Genomic DNA, 17,199 nt, shown 5'->3' with positions numbered 1-17,199 from the left:
AGAGCGAGCTGCTGACTAAAAACAACAACAACAACATGCACATGCATGTAGACCAATGGTAGTAGAGGGGAAATACATCTACTCATTCAGTTTCCAGGTGTGGTCCGTCGTGTGAGGGGTGTCTTTTTATTCCTCTCTGCCTGAACACGGGAAAACTACGCACCTAGAACCTGATCCATCTTATCTATTGTACTAGTTTTACAATTATTTATGATTTATGTGAGATTATTAATTATTAGTATATATAAACGCTGATTGACAAAACATAGGATTGTAAAAAAAAAACACAAAACCAAAAGATAAATTATTAAAGATAAATTCATGAAAACTACGATTAAAATTTCATGAAAATTACAATATACATCCTCAGTGCAAGTTCCTGGTTGTATCCCTGTGGGACAAAAAAAACAGAACAACAGCAGTGTAACAGATTTCCTATTAATATCCGTCTTGTCTCAGAGGTCCATCCATTCCTATGTTATGTTGTGCAATAAACCAAAGTGTGCTCAGAAACTGGCAGTTTAAATGATTGGTTCCTTTTATGGCTTCTTTTATTGCAACTACTTCAGGTGGAAATTAATAAGCAAAGAAACAAGACACAAATACTGTTTAATTGTTGATACTAATAAAGTAGTATAGTATAGTAGTCACTCTAATTGCATGAAAAACAACATTTTTAAAATCCCTTCACCTACTTTGTATTCATTGGAAATGAGGAACCTTGTAACGTATTTCAAACCTGGACAGATACAACCAAAACTATCTGTTTGATCCCTCTAGAGTTAAATATTTCATTTTCTATATAATCTCAGTGATTAACCCTTTAAATACCGAAACAGCCTGCTTTTAATTCTCGTCTTTAATTTGAGAATTTCCGTTTTTTTCCACCCATCACTGGTAAAAATTTAGAACTTTGCTTAATACAATAGGACTCCTACAGTCCATCCAGCTGATCAACTTTTGTACTGTGCTGGCCATCATGGATGCTGGAGGCAGTTTGGACACTGGTCTGTCCAGCAGGGGTAGATGTTGGACAGCCAGATGCAGCTCGGCAGGTCCGGCCTCACCACACGTTGCTGGTAGTGCAAACAGTATACTCGGTCAGATTAACTCGACTTCTTTAGCCGCATTTACTCATTGATTAGTCATCCTCATAAATTTGCCCAGACTAGTTTAAAGTCATGCCTATTTGACTGAAAGAGCAAGAGGTGTTTCAATTGCATGTTTATAGCTTCTGGTTAGGAAATTTCAGGCTGATGATCAGACAGAATGGTGATTTGAATTGTGGAGAAAATCTTAAATCTTGAACCGGGATGCAGGAAAATGCGTCTCTCTTAACAATTCTCCCCGAGGTTATTTATTAGATTAGCTTGAAGTTCAGCCCCATCCTTTTAAGTTCAAGTGCATAAATCGTTGTAAACTGACTTTATTTCAAGCTGTTTCTGGATCATAACAAAAATATGACTTATAAGGGTGTAAAATGTTAAACTTGAAATGCCATAGTCAATCATTTGTTGACTGGACAGTTATCATAAGAGAAATCAAAAGCTCTGTAGAAATTCACACATGAATGCATTAAGATGAATGCTTAAAGGTGCACTTGTAGCTCACCAGGTAGAACAACTTCCATGTGTTAAAAAGGTCACCCAAAAATGTAACTATAGTCATAACTAAATTTTGTTTTTAATAGATGTTATTTACACCCTCTTTAAAGCCTAAATCCTCACTGTAGGTGCTAAGATAAAAGTGTGAGTGTGCACCCTGTGAAATGGACGCCTGCTCCAAATAATGTCTTTTCAAATCAATTTCAGATCTCAGGGCGTCTGGAGACACTGATTATGCTGGACAAGCCGCAAATAGTCATTTTAAGTTTCCTGTTACACCATTACTTTTTACCTTTTTAAAATAAGTCCCAAACAACATCAGTTGTTTAAGAGAATGCTAAAAGGCTGTTTTTCTGCGAAGCTCCACAAACGTTGTGTGCACTACGAAACGTCACCCGACTTTCTATCTGCATGAGACTGAGCAGATAATGACTGATATCTAATTTATGGGTGAACTTCTCCTCTGAGGCTGATCATCATCTGCCTTCCCTGTCTCTCTGCAGCAGTCCACGTTCTAATAAAACACAAACACCAAAAACGTAATCTGACGACGGCTTTACTCCAGCTTTGTCTGTATTGTAGGTGCTGTAAGGAAGGACATGAGTCAATGTGAAAAAATGCATCTTCGTTTTAATCTGTTCAAAGATGGATTTGCACTCAGTTTACAAAATACCCCCAACAACGAACAAATCAATATATAATTTATGGCAGATGTTGCCCGTACATTTAAAATTAAGAACATGAAAGGACCACTTAAATCATGCCAGCGACACAGCCTCACACCTGTGCTCAGTATACATTTACTGCTCATGAACAATAGCAAACAGAAGAAAGAAGATCTATTCTGAAATCACTCATACCACTCAGAAACATTTCCTGTGTGTGCTTGGAAAGACGATAGGGTGGACAGCAACGCTCAGTAACGACCTGTGAAACAAAAACAACACCGTTAGACGAACCCAGACTGCTGAATGCCTTATTGACGCTTGCTGATTTGAGAGAAGGACTCACGGGGAGAATAGGATCGTGACCTGGACCGAGACCTGTAAGCCCCTCGGTAGTACGGTGAAGGAGATCGCCTTCTGAAACAAGACAGAACTGACGTTAAATTGACCTCGGAGGGTTGTCAGAAAAGAGTCAATAGTAAGCCAATGATAATCTGCGGGAATACAAAGACAATACTGACATACTCACCTGTATGATCTGTAGTAGTCTCTGTCATCATAGCGATCGTAGCCGCCTCTGTCGTATCCGCGGTCATATCCGCGGTCGTAGTCGCGCGAATAGCGTCGAGGACCGCTGGGACCGCCTCCGCCACTGCACAACAGAGAATACCAAGATGAGATGTGGCGTGTGTTCCCTTCTTCATTAGATTTACAATTATGTTTTAATGTATTTTTTTACAAATGCAATCCAATTTTAAAAAGACAACTCAATTTACTGACTGACTGAGCTCTGAGCTCCACAAACTCACACACCTGGAAGTTTCCATCTGATGATACATTTTTGTTAAATAAACAGCTACAGTTCTAACCTGCTCGTGTAAGACGTTATTAAGTGCTTTGAAAGGTGCCTCGAAATAAATTGTTTTACTATGTCAATACGTTTTCCAGCTAACTTGGTCATTTTACTTGAAGTGAATTACAGCGACCAGAGCTGAACTGATTTACCACTCGTGGACATCCAGAAGTGTTTTGTCAATTTTGTGTAGAGTTGGGTCAGATTAATAAGTAACTGAATACAAAATACATGGCGATCTTTGTAATTCGTAACACAATCAATTCGATTACCAAAATCTTTTTGATCTAATCGGAATACTTTTAAGTTACAAGTTCAAAACCAAACACTGAAAATATTCCACTTCGTGCTAAAAAAATAATGACACAGCAAAATGTCTCTTAAAGCAAATGAAATTAATTTAGCTAATTCAGCATTTACAGCTGGTCAAATGATATGACCCTTAAAAAAGCAGTAAACTTCAGACTATGAATATTCTACATGTGGGAATATAATTCAATGACTGGTAAGTAATATTAATGTACACTTTTTCTGCAAATGAATCTGGGTTGATAGTTACTTATTTTGTGTAACTGGATTATGTATTTTATGCACAATAACATGTAATCTAGAACAACCAAACACTGCTTGTGTGATGTAATGTAGTGTAATGTAAAATATATACACACACAGTAAATGTCATTATGTTGTACTCATCATCCATTATCAGTACTATGTTTTTGGCAACACCGTATTTTGCTATGTCATGCCAATAATGCTATTTGATTTTAACTGTTTGTGTTTTATCACCTCATGTATAAATGATCTGTATTTTCACAGACTAGATTTTATTTATCACATCTGTAGCCCGCATCCAGCCGCTGTCTTACTGTAACACAATAGAGTACAACTACTTCTGTAGCGTATATACGTACTGTGATTAACCTCACAGAAACAAGCGACAGTCTCACACATAGTACAGTGCGACGCTGTGTTGCACTGGTGCCAGTTTCATTCCTGGCACAGATTTTTGCCTAGCGCATGCTACATATAGGCCCATGTCGCACTGTGGATTAATTAACAGATTGATTAAAATAGAGTAGTGTTGCTGAGTCCCCCTCAGTGTTGCAGCAGAACTTGTGAGCAAGGTGGAGAGAGAGTGAGGAAGCAAACTACAAATGGTTTTGTCTCAAACCATATGATGATCTGTATAGCATGTAGCTCTATGTCGCACCCAACAGAAGTGAACCTATTCCCCGGAACAAAATCGATGATGTTGTTGTCCATGTTCTCAAGAGATCCACTATTGATTGAATTAAACTGTCAAACTTGGGTAGCTTGTTTAAAAACTTGCTTTCCAAATAACTGGGGGCAATATTTGCTCCTAATGGGCAAAAACTATTTGACCTGGTCGTCCGATAAGGTTTGAAAGAGGAGCGCTTTCGACTTTGATAGGTTGAATCAAAAAACTTAACTACAAAACACACACACACACACAAAGATCATACATTATAAATCAGCTTACTACGTGGGCCGGCCCATGTAGATTCCAGGAGTTGGGGTGTGAGGTCTTTTTGTGATGGAGAAGTCCACCCTGATCCTTCGTCCGTCCAGCTCCATGCCGTTGGCTCGTTCTTTTGCCTGACCGTGAACAAACATATAAATGACCTCCTCAGACCCAGGAAACAGTCCAACAACAGGTTTAACAGTAGCCTTTGTCAACTCATACTCTCATACCTCTTTAGCGTCATCTTTGTTCTCAAAGTAAACGAAAGCGAAGCCCCTGGATCGCCTCGACTGCTGGTCATACACAATCGAGACATCCGACAGGGGGCCATATTTAGAAAAGACTTCCCTCAGATCCCTCTCTGTGGTGTACAAGCTCAGGCCAAACACTCCCAGGCAACAGTTTGGGTCTGGATTAGCCTGCAGACGCAATAAACCATTGGAAGAGTCCTTCATAGTCAAAACAAAAAGGTGTTTTTTTAAAAACAAAAATACATTCAGTTATCATGCAGGAAGAACACAGTATTGTTGTTACAAGAGTAATTGAGCGCTTACCCGGTTGCCAATGTGCCTGCGGCGGTTGGACATGGGTGAGCGGCTGTGGCTCCTGCGCCGGCGCTCTCCACTGTAGGACCTACTGTGAGATCGCCGACGATAGGACCTCGAGCGGGACCGAGATCGGCTGTAGTGCCGGCGTGAGCCGCGGTGGGAATGGGACCTGTGTAGACACAAACATTCAACATTTAGCTGCTTCGAAAGACAGACTGGCAAAGAGATTTAGCAACCCACTGCAACTCCAAACAAATTGTCACTCACCCAGACTTTGACCTGGACCGAGACCGAGATTTAGAGCGGGAGTGACGGGAGCCATCTTTTGAGCGGGCAGGCGAGCGAGCCGGGGAGCGGCTCGCTGACTTCCCAGAGTCCCGTGGACTCACGCTCCTGGATGCAGAGCGAGACTCCTGAACGAACCACACACACCGACACACTTCTTAGAAGCACTAGTCAGAGATCAAACTTGGAAATTTGCAGAAGTAATGTAGTGTAATATGTAGTGAGGAATTACAAACTATCCTGTGAAAAGTACAGAATGAAACTGAGCTTTGTGGATTAGGAATGTAGGTTAATGCCATTTCTGTAGCCATGATAATATGAGATCAATATGACGATTACGCTAATCAATATACGTTAACTGTCAACATGATGTAAGAAACAGTGTACAAATTGTAATGATTTAATCTAATGTGTATGTTGTATTCAATGACAAGAACATGCACGCATTTGACAAACCAGAAAGTTACTTAGCGCAGTGACCTTATCCAGATTACTTCCTTAACTTCATTTCTGTAACTTCATTACTTCACACATTCTTCTTTCTTCAATTGTCTTACTTCTTCTTACTTCCCCCATCTCACACACTGCCCATACTTCTTCCCTCCTCATGTTTTAGCATGCATTCAACAATTTCAGCTTCACACATCTGAGCTTCATATTATTGAAAATAAAGCAGACATGAGACTTCTTCCGTTTTTTCTTCGTCCAACCTTAACCTTTATGAAAAAGAAAAGGATGAAGAATATATGACTACAATTGAAACTGCACCCTCATTCAATTTTAATGTGTTATTACGATCTTATGACATGCATGGGAATGTTTAAGAGAACATAATACAAATCTTAAATGTTAGTTCTATAAATATTTCACTTTCAGTGGTTTAAAATGCACTGTTACGTCCTATCGGCCACTTTCAGTTTGGATCGTACAAAGCTTCTAAGCTGAGAACATTAATAAAGGAAGGCGCATTAATTTTGAAAACTGCTGCCAAATCTTTAAAAAAGATGAACAAACATTCATCTACTTTTTGCACTCTGGTTGTATCCTGACATTTTGTTTGGATGTCAGGCACATGAGGACGTCTGCCTCAAGAAAACAGAACAAACTATATTATCCTACACACATTCTCAAGCCGTTATAGATAATATGAGCTTCGATTAAATTAATACTTTTTATCTTTTACACGCCGTTTTCCTTCTTTCAAGAGACATAATTTCTGTTAAGAGGCCTCTAAGGCATGAAAGTGTATATCAAAACACTGAATGTGAATAATACCTACTCAAAATGTATTTAAATGACACAAATCTTGACTAAAAGTAGATCAAATTGACCTTGAGATGCCTCTTCCACTCATTTGCATTAACTTGCATGAAATAAAACCTTGAGATATAATCCTGAGTGCATAAACTGCAGGTATACAAGACTCAATGTGCACTTTATTGACAGAAAGACTGTTTTCATACATGCAAACATTTATACAAGTTGTGGCCTTGAATGGTTTATCTGATTTAAAAAAATAAATGATGGGTGTCAGATGTGTGAAATACAACTGCAACAGAAAAAAAGGAATTTCAGAAATGTTTGATTGCTCATAACATGCAGTTTTACTCTAATCTATCCCGCAAACTGCCTCCATATACTCTATTCATAATGAGTTGGGGATATTACAGTGTTTCACTTGACTGGTTTCTACTGTTTTGTGAATAATGCGACACGTTTCATTTGACTTGTATTGTATATCCAAACACATGCATTTATGCACACATACACCAGGAGTGGTGTACACTAGATGCAGTTTTACTCTGATCCATTAGGTAAACTGCCTCCATATACTTCACTGTGATCAACTAAATCAAAGCTGTCGCCTGAGGCGATGCAACCAAGACAAATTTGTTTCGGGTGAGCAACTCTGAAGCCGGTTTGCAAAAAATGTTGTCAAACCAGTCTGTACAAACTGAAAGTCAACTGTCAACAGTGTCTATACAAACATGTGCTCAATAGACCTGAAGTGAACTTTTCACAGAATCAAACACTGAATTGTTGCAGTGTCTTCTAATGTGTTGCTCTAAACTACTCTGTGCTCAGACATTAACTAAAACAAATATAACTTTGCCCTTTTACATGTTCTCCTCCTGAGCCTGTGAATCATTCAAACACTAAGAAACCAGCAGCAGGTCAGAATTCACAGACATGTGAGACAAAGTGCCATCACAGCGCTGTGCATGCTGGATCTAACTTGCAAACAACAGTAAATAGGAGACTGAACTGTGGAATATTTTTCAGACCCACAGCATGTTGATCTGATTTATAAGATGTGCTCACTGCTCAGCCCACTAACAGAAGGTATGGCTCTGACATGTTAACACACCATACTGCTACCTGTTACCTGCTCTACAATACCACTATGTTGGCAGGATATAAGACTAACGTGCAAGTTGATGCAAACGAAGAGGACATCTTGAGGCCTTTCGTGGTGAATTTCTGTGGTTACAGTGTTTTAACACCATACTGTCACTTGATTGACACAAATCACCGCGCCCAGTATGACGAGTCACGATGACGTTTAGACCAATGTAAAGTTAAGTCACATCATTCGCACAATCAAGAGCCTGTCTAATGTGTCCATGTGCAGCTTATCACTTTTGCTTAACAATGAATACATTAAAATGTGACACCTTAAACAATAAGCTGACCTAATGTCGACTTTCTTTAAGATTTCTGCACACAGTTAAATAACATTCTAAGTATTTAACATGTCTGACTGCTTAATAAAAGCCTATGTAGCTAACTAATGATGGCAAATGCACAAATATAAATATTCAAACATTAATTTTGATTATTAAACATGTCTGGGTTTTAATCACTGTGTTTGCAAGCTGGTTGGTTAAAGTTAGCATCGACTTCATAGTAAAGGTCTGGGGCCTAGCTAACATCAGCCAGCTAGCTACCTGAGGCCTTAGCAGATGATAATATTGAATGTAGGTTTAGACTGCACGATGCTCCGTTTTAGTTATCAGATAATAGTGAATCAATATTTTAGACGACATTTTAATGTCTTATGAGATAGCCGCCGATTGGAAAATCCAGTAACTGATTTCGAGTGCTAACGTTAGCTAACCAGCTCGAGCCAACACGATACGGGGACTGTTAGCGTTAGCATTTCTGTTCCATATCGCCAGTCATGTCTACGTTAGCTCACTAAAGTTAATCATATCAAAGCATGCACAAAGCTCAAACGTACCCGCTCGCCGTAACCTTTGCCGCTATCGCTCATTTTTACGTTTAAAGTGACAAACTTATTTTTTTAAATGCCCCGGTGCTAACCAGCTAGCTACAAGCTAACTACAGCATGTGTGTCTATGCTAAGGTGTCGGTGTGTAGCAGCAGCGGTGGACGCTGACAGCTCCCCCTCCCTCAAGCCTTCACTGGGTATGGATATAATGGGAGAGCATGGCGCTGGGGGCGGGGGCGCATGGTGATCATGATAACAAATTAAAACTTCACCTAGTACTCTGGATTCCTGAACGACCAAAGTTTGCACGAAGCTCTCCTCGAAACAAAATGAGAGCAGCTGCAGCAATACTCCGAGATGTATTAAAGGGAAGTTACTTTCTGAGAAATATGATCATAATAACAATCATTTATTAAAATATGTCTCCACCAGTCACTGTTGCGTAATATTAAGCCCTCACCTGGCAGCCAAGAATGGAGCACACCTTTAATATGACATGCGCCTGTTGCATTTTACTGCTGATGATATCTCAGGTGTGGTAAAAGTACAATATTTGTTTCTGAAATTTAGCGAAGTAGAAGTTAAAAGATGCATAAAATGACAATAATAGAGAAAAGTTCAAGTACCTCAATTATTTCTGAGTTTTGATTTATTTTCCCGAGGTACATAGTGCCCCTTTAAGTAGTTGAATAAATGTACTTAGATTCATATTCCACCACTGTTCACGCTGTCAGCACTTCCATCATCTTCAATTGCAGCTGTAACTTAGGCAGTTAAGAGTGTGTAATAATACCTGGAGGTAAGATGTGGCTGTTTATCTCAGTGTAAAGTCCTGTAATTGCTACTCACTGGGTTGTGTGGTGGCGGGGTAAGAAAAGCACCTCAAAGACCAGTGGCACAAACAAACTTTGCTTTTGTTCCCCCCTCCTATGGAGACACATTCATTATCCATACCACATGGGGTAATCTCATGTAAAGGGGTCTTGTCATTCTCATACAGATCGGACCAGAGAAGGATGATCCACCTGAAAGCAGGATGAGGAAGTCCACGTACCGCTGTGTGACAAACACGCTGAAACGATTACTTGTACTGTTGCATTTTCTTTAATTAAAGTCAGCAGAAGCGGAGAAGGAGGCAGACATGGTAGCAGAATGCGTCAGAGATTGGATGCAGTGATCTAATTAGGAGCAGCAGTCATTAAAAAAACTTGACAAAGTGCTGATTTTAGTTCTATTGAAGAAAAAGCAGCTTTCAGTTCTTACTTGCTTCTTTATTTGCACCTTTGGACACCTCTATCGCAGATTAGTAGATTGTGCTCAGTATTGACCGAACACAGTACAGCCTTGGAGTTGTGACAATAATTCAAAATGCCTATAGAGGAAAATTAAACTGCAAAAAAAGACCATATAATCTACTGCAGACCAGATATAATTAACCACTTTTCAGGATGTAACACTCCAGATCCAGTTAATCGGTGGCACCTATAGTCGGGAGTAAAGAGAAAAAGTCATCAATCATTTTGAACGTGAGATCAAGTTTTGTTTTTCAGTCGGTATATCTGTAAGTTCACCTACCACAGTTATACAGGACATTGATTTTATGAAGATCCAGCAGACTGGGTCCATCTCGCTGGCCAATGGGAATGTAAGGATCTGGTTTGGGGATAATTGTTGGTCCACCGTCTTCGGAGAAGGCATATCTGGATGAAGGACTCAAAGTAAATCATAATGTGACCCCAGCAACTCATACAAAAACTATAATCATGTTGCCTCAAAGAGCTGCTCACCTTCCATAGTGCATGACGGAGCCGTAGTCATACGGACTGTTGAGATTGTTTGTCAGCTGTTTCCTGAAGTTGTGCAGTTGGTCTGTCAAAACATAAAAGATGAAGGAAATACAACTCATTTAGTGAGAAAAAAGAAAAAGGCTTTTCCGAACGCAGTGACATAAGGTCAGGAGGTGATCGTTGATCCTAACCTGGCATGATGTTTTTCCATATAATTGAGACAAAGTGGTCCCGGTCTGAGCGGGACTGCTCGTGTACGAAGCCGAGGGCGTGCATCAACTCGTGGGCAGCGACTCCTGACCACATGCACCCAGGAGTCTGCAGGGACAGGGTCTGACTTCCTCCAGTCTGCCCCAGAAACGACCAGCAGCTTTGGGGGTGCAGAAGAGAAATAACATGACTCGTCATCACAATGCACAAAAATCATGTACAACTCCAAATCTGAAAGAGTCGGGACGCTGTGTAAAAAAATCCAAAATCCAATATTTTGCAAAACAAACTGTGTTGACTGACATTTGTTTTACGAAGTGGTCATGCCCTTTATACAACCATAATACTGTCACCCGTTTACACTGTTGTAAAAAGTACCCAAAACTCCTAACTGAGTAAAAAGAAAGATATGTTGAAATATCACTTCGGTAAAAGAATGTGATATTTAATGCAAGGAAATAGCAAGAGTAATTTTCTGGCAATAAATGTAGTTTAATGTATCAAAAGTACAAGTAAAACTGAACAATAAATATATTCACATGTTTGTTTATACTGTATACTGTGGGTAAACCAATAACTGGCCTGTCGTAGGTGATTATCATTTATTAGATTATCAGAATCAATGTTTCTTTTCATCCGATTGCCGATGAAATAAATACAAAACATGTGCTACAGTGGCTCTGGTGCAGCGTGAAATCTGCCAAGTAACTAAGAACTAAAGTTATCAAATATATTTAGTGCAGTAAAAAAGAAGAATTAACTCAAAGTTGTACTTTTATTTACTAGTACAGGCATGACATTCAAAAATAAACATATATTTACATAAATCAATGAAGTTAATGTGGTTAAACATCAAATATTTTCAATTCAATTGGGTGTATATTAAAGAGGTTTAGAAAATGTTCAAATTCTGTTTCATTCATGTTTTAAGCAGCATCCCAACACAGTCAGTTTCAAGACATGTTAAAAAAAAAAAAGCCACATGTAGCAGCCGTGCTCACCCGTATCTCGGCTGAATATCAAGGAAGCTGCCTTCAACAGTGCGCTGAATGAATTTAACACATGTTGCAGAGGAGATGTCCTGCATCCCGCTTTCTATGGTGATTCTGTCCATGTCGTCTACCAGAAATACATTTTACAAAATGTGTTAAACAGAAAGATTTTAACTTTTATTGTCTTCTTTAAATGTGTGGATTCATACCGTATAGTGGAGAGAGGATGTAGGGCACATAAACAAATCCATCGATGGATTTGGGCCACAGACAGGCATTGCCAGGGCAGGAGATGGCGCTCCTTATATATGAGCTGGCAATGTCTCCCTCTCTGAGTGCCATTCCTCGTGGCTGTCGCAACTCTGATGAGAAAAGAAACAACATTAAGCTGAGTCCAGGTCTTACGTGTTCCCTTACATCAGTTCAGGTTTATCTAATTTACAGTTTACTTACTGCTGTTGACCAGCAGGATTTGATCCATCGCGTTCATTTGATCGCGGTCCGTCAATTCATCTGAACGCAAAAAAGAAAGACAGACATAATTGTCTTGCTCTGTTTTCCAACATCACAATTCTCTTTAAAGGGCCATTATGTAGTTTTGGAGAAGAAAGTCAAACTGAGATTTTTTAAATTCGAAGTATACAAACTCAGAAATATTTATTTTGTTCATAACTGAACAAACAAGCTGTTCACAGAGGAAAATAAGATCCCCAGAAGGCTGCTTGGAGCTAGAAATGTGGCAGGGTCCGCCAAAGATAAAGAAAGTAAAACAGTATGAAATGTTTTTGATCATTCGCTCAATGAAACCAAAGAGTTTTTTTTTTGATTTAGTTTGTTGAGGCATAACAAAAATCAGTCAACGAAGATCTTCCTCTTCCGACTAAAATGTCTTCCCCAAAACTACAAAGTGCACTTTTATGTACAGTGCTGGAATGTAACTACGTACATTCACTCAAGTACAATTTTGTGGGTACCACTACACTACCTTCTGTGGAAAAATATTGCACTACATGTATTTGATAACTTCAATTTCTTGTTACTTGGCAGACTACATGCAGCATCAGAGCCAAAGTACCACATTTTAAAATGTATCTTATCAACAACTGGATAAAAAACAGTTTTCTTTACTGAAATAATCAATCAACCCATGTATACAGTTTGCATACATGTAAATATATGAATAGTTTACCTTTACTTGTACTATTTAATATGATATCTTTACTTTTACACAAGTTTGACTTCTAGGTACATCATACAACACGGATCAAGTTGTAGTTGCATGTAAGAGTAACTTTACCTGAGAATTTCCTTTTCAGCCTCACCTTTCCCTCCTGCACTTCAGTATCATTCTGTAATGAAAAGGTGCATTTCAAGACATTTTTTGGACCCAAAGCATGACAGGATTTTGCCTGAAAATCTCTTGATACCGACCTTAACGGGAAGAGCATACACCTGCGTCAGCAACCCAAACAAGAAACTCAGGAGGATCAAGGCAGAATTCATTGTTGCGTTTCAGTCGGCAGTACTCCAACGCGAGAGCTGAATGAACTCCTCACCTCCTCGGAATCTATATACCCACTCCTCCTCCTCTGCTCTGAACTGATTGGGCGCATTTTCTATGATGGAGCACGATTAAGACCCCCTCATCATCCACTGTGTGTAATTTACTCAAGTCCACTGCTGATCCATAACAGGTGGTCCCGATGTTGACCTTCCTCGTGCCCCGTACTTACTGTAGCGCTTGCTGAGATTCAGCACTTTCAGAAAGTAGACACTTAAGGTGTTTTTTTTTTTTTAACTCAGCAGTTGCTATCGGGAGAATAACCGTCCACCCAGTTCCACAGACTGGCAATTTGTGTCTGACTGTACCGGCAACCGGTGATTTTGTGATAAACTATCAGTTGATAACTGTCTTGGCAACAATCATTTAGTCACACAGGTAAATATATCAAAACAAAATCTTATCCTTCTCCAAATATTATTTCGATTTTGATCAAGGGGCCAATTTGAAGGGCTGAGGAAAGAATCCCAAGTGTTGGCACTTTCCTCCGTGGTTAACATTTCTGTATCTGAGGGCTGCGTCATTCCAGGACGGATACATTCAAGTCTCGTCATTGAAACAAACAGGTAAGTTTTTTCTAAAACTTTCTAAAACACACTTGCAACTATTTCTCCTGCATTTCTCCTGTTTAATAATATGACACAACCCATTCTTCAAATCTTCAAAAACCTAATTCTTACAGGAATATTACGTACAAACCTATGTGCAAGTGTGATTACACTGTCAAAGGTTCTCTTGGAAATTCATGAAATGACTTGTGCTGTACTTATGTGGTGAATGAGGACAACTGGATGCCGACATTTTTCTTCTCTATTTGATACAACAAAAAGTCCTGCTTGCTTTTGTCAACCTTCTCAAGATCAGCTGCGTGACCTTGTTGAAACACACAGGATTGAAAGCACACCGAAGAAATGCTGATAGAAAGCTTGAATCAAACTTTATTGAATTTGTCTGCATGATTAAACATCAGTTTATTATTACATTAGCTTTCAGTACATTCCTGCTACACCTTAGTTCAGTCTGGTCAGTTATCATCCGCGTCACCTGCAGAGAGAGACAGAGAGAAATCAAACATTTGACAACACGAGCTCTGAAATAATGGAGGTTGGTTCAGGATGTTTGGTACCGACCACAGTTATAAAGCTTGTTGATTTTCAGCTTGTCGATGCGGCTCAGAGATGACGACTGGCCCAGCTTTATGTTCTTGTTGTTCTTCGGAACGATGGTTGGCTGTCCATCCTGAGAGTAGGCATACCTAAAAACATACACATTTTGCGCCACATTATACCACACAAACCACATTATTAATATAGAGTAAACTCGGCTCCATCAAATTATTACTTACATCCCGAAGTGCATGATTGAGCCATAGTCATATGGTAGGTCCAGATTATCTGTCTTGAATTTCTCAAAGTTCCTCAACCGATCTGTCGGAAAGTAGAAAAACACTTGGTTATTATTTGTGAGCAATAATTTTGATATATAGACATCTTTGCCGTATAAACACAGTTAATTATGAATATTCTTTAGTTTACCGTTTGTGGAGATCTCACTCCCTCAATGCCACCCCCCCTTCCCGCCCCTTTTAATTTACCCCTCCAAATGTTTGGCCACATGACGGTGACATAGTTGTCCCGGTCAAAGCGGGACTGCTCGTGCACAAATCCCAGGACGTGCATGAATTCATGGGCGATCACTCCAATCCGGAGGCAGTCAGGAGTCTGGAGAGACACGGTCTGTCTTCCACCACGCGCACCAAGGTAGGACCAACACCTGGATCATTAGTAATTGAAGGTTTATCCATTTAAATTCAACTCATATTTCTAGAAACAAATGCTCAACTCTCCATCTTGTATCTGTCCCACCCAGACAAACATTTTGCAGAAAGGAGTGATATTTTAAAACAAAAGCTCTCACCCAGACTTTGGCTGGATGTCGATGAAGTCTCGCTCGTGAGTCCGAGCAACAAATTTCACACAGGTGCCTTTCTCGACATGTTCCATCCCTTTCTTTATCAGCTTTGTCTCGATTTCAGCTGTTTAGACGAGGAACAGGCAATTCATAAAATATCACATACGAAGTTGCTGAATCTCAAAAATGTATCGGACTGCAATGTGCTGTGTGCTTTTGTTCCCACGTACTGTAATCAGGCGAGAGTCTGTATGCAACGTAGACATGTCCGTCCACTGACTTGGCCCAGAGGCAGCTCCGGGCGAAGCAGACTTTGGAGCGCTTTCCAGCAGTAACAGCAATGTCTCCCTCTCTGAGGCTGGTGGTGCCGTCTATGATTCCAGTAACTGACACAGAAATGATGGAAAATGAACAGCACCAGCTCATTTGTTGCGTAAAATGCTAAATGATCCAATTAAACAGTGTGCAATTTACCATGGAACTCATTGGCTTTAATGATTGCATCCATCGCTGTACCATCACCGTGCGCTTCACGTTCTTAAAAAACAAACAAACAAACAAGAGTTTTAGTCAGTGAGTGCATTTTTACTGTCATATTCATTAACATTTAGATCAAATTGAAAGTATATTCACCTTTAAAGCCAATAGGACCCCATTTTGGGCTGAAGAAAAATTTCTGCAAGAAAAGACAGACAAAGTCGTCGGCAGTTCTGTTGTTGAACCTGTTAAAATCCCACTCCAATCCCACGCATATTTACCTCAGCATCTACAGCAGAGAGACAGGTGCACACCATGCACAAGAGGATAATCCGCTCCATCTTTGCCAGTCAGGTATGTCTTCAGTGTTGCCATTTTACCTGCACTAACGCCTGGCTTTATAGGTGTCCCCAATCACTGTCCCGAGATAATACCCATGATCATCTCAGGTAAATGACAGGGTCACTGTTATTTGTTTGTGAGTGAGTTTAATCCCCAAATTAGTTTGATTCTTTCATAAACAACAACTCCAACAGCAGGCTAATGTGAGGTTCTCACTGTGTGTAATAACAGCTCCACTTCAATGAGCAGCTTTAAATTGAACGGTTTAATGTTTGGCACAGGTTTGGGGCAATTTTAGGCTTTAGTTGTCTCATACGTTCACCTGGAGTGCTGTTTTCTCCCGACTGAAGCTAAGATTAACTATAGTTGACCTGCTGTGTTACGCTGCTAATTTCAGTTGATACGTAACTCATGCAAAACCTACGTGTTCATAACATATTCTCATCCCCAATACGTTGTTAAAAAGACAAAAATACTACCGCCCGAACAGGGACTTGAACCCTGGACCCTCAGATTAAAAGTCTGATGCTCTACCGACTGAGCTATCCGGGCTCTAATATGCTAGCCGAAGTAGCATATAAAAAGCAGAGAGCTAGCACTACGACACGTGATTATGGGTCTCATTAAACGCAGTTCAACAAACCCTGCATAACAATAAAATAAAACGAGATAAAATGACCGCATGTCACGGCAATGCATTTCAAACACAACACGACAAATCTACGGTACGTCGAATTTGTAACGATAGTTAACTGTTCTCGATGCTGGCTAGCTACATTTGCTAGGTTTAATGTCGGCGGCTAAGTTACAGCACGGTGCGATAATACTGAAGTTACGAGTTATGAAGGGAAATGACAGCAATGTAAGGAAACTGCTACTAAAACTTGCCAACATTGCAGTGAGTGTTAGCTAACTCTTTGTTTGAAAACTAATGTTTTGGTATTGCTAACTCTTTGCGCTGTTTCCTAAGGAGCTAACCCTGGAGCAGCAGGTCAGGCAGCTCCAACATGCTATCAAAGACAACACTCTCAAACTGGAGCAGGTCCAGCAGAGAAGACTGCGAGCAGAGGAGATGATAATTCAGTGGTAACTTACCGATAAGATGTGCCATGTCTTAATTGGCGACTTGGCTTGACTCAACCTGAGTTCCCTGCTGGAAAAACCAGCATAGACTGGTCACCAGCAAGACCAGCATATTTTGTGTTTTGGTGCTGGTCTACGCTGTCATTCATATTTCTGCCCCCCA

The 17,199-nt window shown here is 40.0% G+C and overlaps 3 protein-coding genes and 1 non-coding gene across 9 annotated transcripts; all 4 read right to left on the bottom strand.

Annotated features, from left to right (window-relative positions):
• Positions 1–2,214: 2,214 nt before the first annotated feature.
• tra2b (transformer 2 beta homolog) lies at positions 2,215–8,910 on the bottom strand. 4 transcript variants are annotated; one of them, XM_030428836.1, is made up of 8 exons: positions 8,683–8,910; positions 5,424–5,569; positions 5,163–5,325; positions 4,839–5,057; positions 4,627–4,742; positions 2,799–2,921; positions 2,616–2,683; positions 2,215–2,531 (listed from the first exon to the last, which is right to left on the bottom strand). In XM_030428836.1, exons 1-8 carry the CDS (start codon positions 8,713–8,715, stop codon positions 2,521–2,523), a joined length of 879 nt encoding a protein of 292 aa, XP_030284696.1. In that variant the 5' UTR covers positions 8,716–8,910; the 3' UTR covers positions 2,215–2,520. The 4 variants fall into 4 exon arrangements, with proteins under 4 accessions (XP_030284696.1, XP_030284695.1, XP_030284699.1 ...); XM_030428835.1 differs by having other exon boundaries at positions 2,616–2,686; positions 8,683–8,904; XM_030428839.1 differs by having other exon boundaries at positions 4,839–5,027; positions 8,683–8,901.
• An 851-nt stretch (positions 8,911–9,761) lies between these two features.
• Positions 9,762–14,000, bottom strand: hce2l1 (high choriolytic enzyme 2-like 1). Its single transcript, XM_030427443.1, has 9 exons — positions 13,094–14,000; positions 12,960–13,011; positions 12,116–12,175; positions 11,872–12,024; positions 11,672–11,789; positions 10,652–10,830; positions 10,461–10,542; positions 10,249–10,373; positions 9,762–10,155 (listed from the first exon to the last, which is right to left on the bottom strand). Exons 1-9 carry the CDS (start codon positions 13,163–13,165, stop codon positions 10,142–10,144), a joined length of 855 nt encoding a protein of 284 aa, XP_030283303.1. The 5' UTR covers positions 13,166–14,000; the 3' UTR covers positions 9,762–10,141.
• Positions 14,001–14,135: 135 nt separating this feature from the next.
• On the bottom strand, positions 14,136–17,195 carry hce2l2 (high choriolytic enzyme 2-like 2). 3 transcript variants are annotated; one of them, XM_030427445.1, is made up of 10 exons: positions 17,049–17,195; positions 15,893–16,028; positions 15,768–15,810; positions 15,609–15,671; positions 15,365–15,520; positions 15,141–15,258; positions 14,818–14,996; positions 14,569–14,650; positions 14,354–14,478; positions 14,136–14,267 (listed from the first exon to the last, which is right to left on the bottom strand). In XM_030427445.1, the coding sequence occupies exons 2-10, from the start codon at positions 15,950–15,952 to the stop codon at positions 14,248–14,250; spliced, it is 846 nt and encodes a 281-aa protein (XP_030283305.1). In that variant the 5' UTR covers positions 15,953–16,028; positions 17,049–17,195; the 3' UTR covers positions 14,136–14,247. The 3 variants fall into 3 exon arrangements, with proteins under 3 accessions (XP_030283305.1, XP_030283306.1, XP_030283304.1); XM_030427446.1 differs by lacking the exon at positions 15,893–16,028; XM_030427444.1 differs by lacking the exon at positions 17,049–17,195 and having other exon boundaries at positions 15,893–16,472.
• trnak-uuu (transfer RNA lysine (anticodon UUU)) lies at positions 16,433–16,505 on the bottom strand. The gene has a single exon. It is a non-coding gene; the product is annotated as a tRNA-Lys (tRNA).
• Positions 17,196–17,199: the final 4 nt, after the last annotated feature.

The sequence above is a fragment of the Sparus aurata genome, chromosome 9 (genome assembly GCF_900880675.1).
Source record: "Sparus aurata chromosome 9, fSpaAur1.1, whole genome shotgun sequence".
Taxonomy (NCBI): domain Eukaryota; kingdom Metazoa; phylum Chordata; class Actinopteri; order Spariformes; family Sparidae; genus Sparus; species Sparus aurata.
Note: the sequence above shows the minus strand (reverse complement) of the source record. Positions and strands in the feature narration are given on the sequence as shown.

Excerpts from the sequence above, each read along its gene's own strand:
- hce2l2 (XM_030427445.1), bottom strand. The coding sequence starts at position 15,952 with ATGGAGCGGATTATCCTCTTGTGCATGGTGTGCACCTGTCTCTCTGCT. Across the intron at positions 15,672-15,767 it reads GGGTCCTATTGGCTTTAAAG|AACGTGAAGCGCACGGTGAT; the intron begins GTGAATATACTT and ends TTGTTTTTTAAG. Across the intron at positions 15,521-15,608 it reads TAAAGCCAATGAGTTCCATG|TTACTGGAATCATAGACGGC; the intron begins GTAAATTGCACA and ends TTTCTGTGTCAG.
- hce2l1 (XM_030427443.1), bottom strand. The coding sequence starts at position 13,165 with ATGAATTCTGCCTTGATCCTCCTGAGTTTCTTGTTTGGGTTGCTGACG. Across the intron at positions 11,790-11,871 it reads CATCCTCTCTCCACTATACG|ACGACATGGACAGAATCACC; the intron begins GTATGAATCCAC and ends TATTTCTGGTAG. Across the intron at positions 10,831-11,671 it reads GATATTCAGCCGAGATACGG|CTGCTGGTCGTTTCTGGGGC; the intron begins GTGAGCACGGCT and ends GCACCCCCAAAG.
- tra2b (XM_030428835.1), bottom strand. The coding sequence starts at position 8,715 with ATGAGCGATAGCGGCAAAGGTTACGGCGAGCGG. Across the intron at positions 5,058-5,162 it reads GCAGGCACATTGGCAACCGG|GACTCTTCCAATGGTTTATT; the intron begins GTAAGCGCTCAA and ends TTGACTATGAAG. Across the intron at positions 2,922-4,626 it reads TACATGGGCCGGCCCACGTA|TGGCGGAGGCGGTCCCAGCG; the intron begins GTAAGCTGATTT and ends TCTGTTGTGCAG.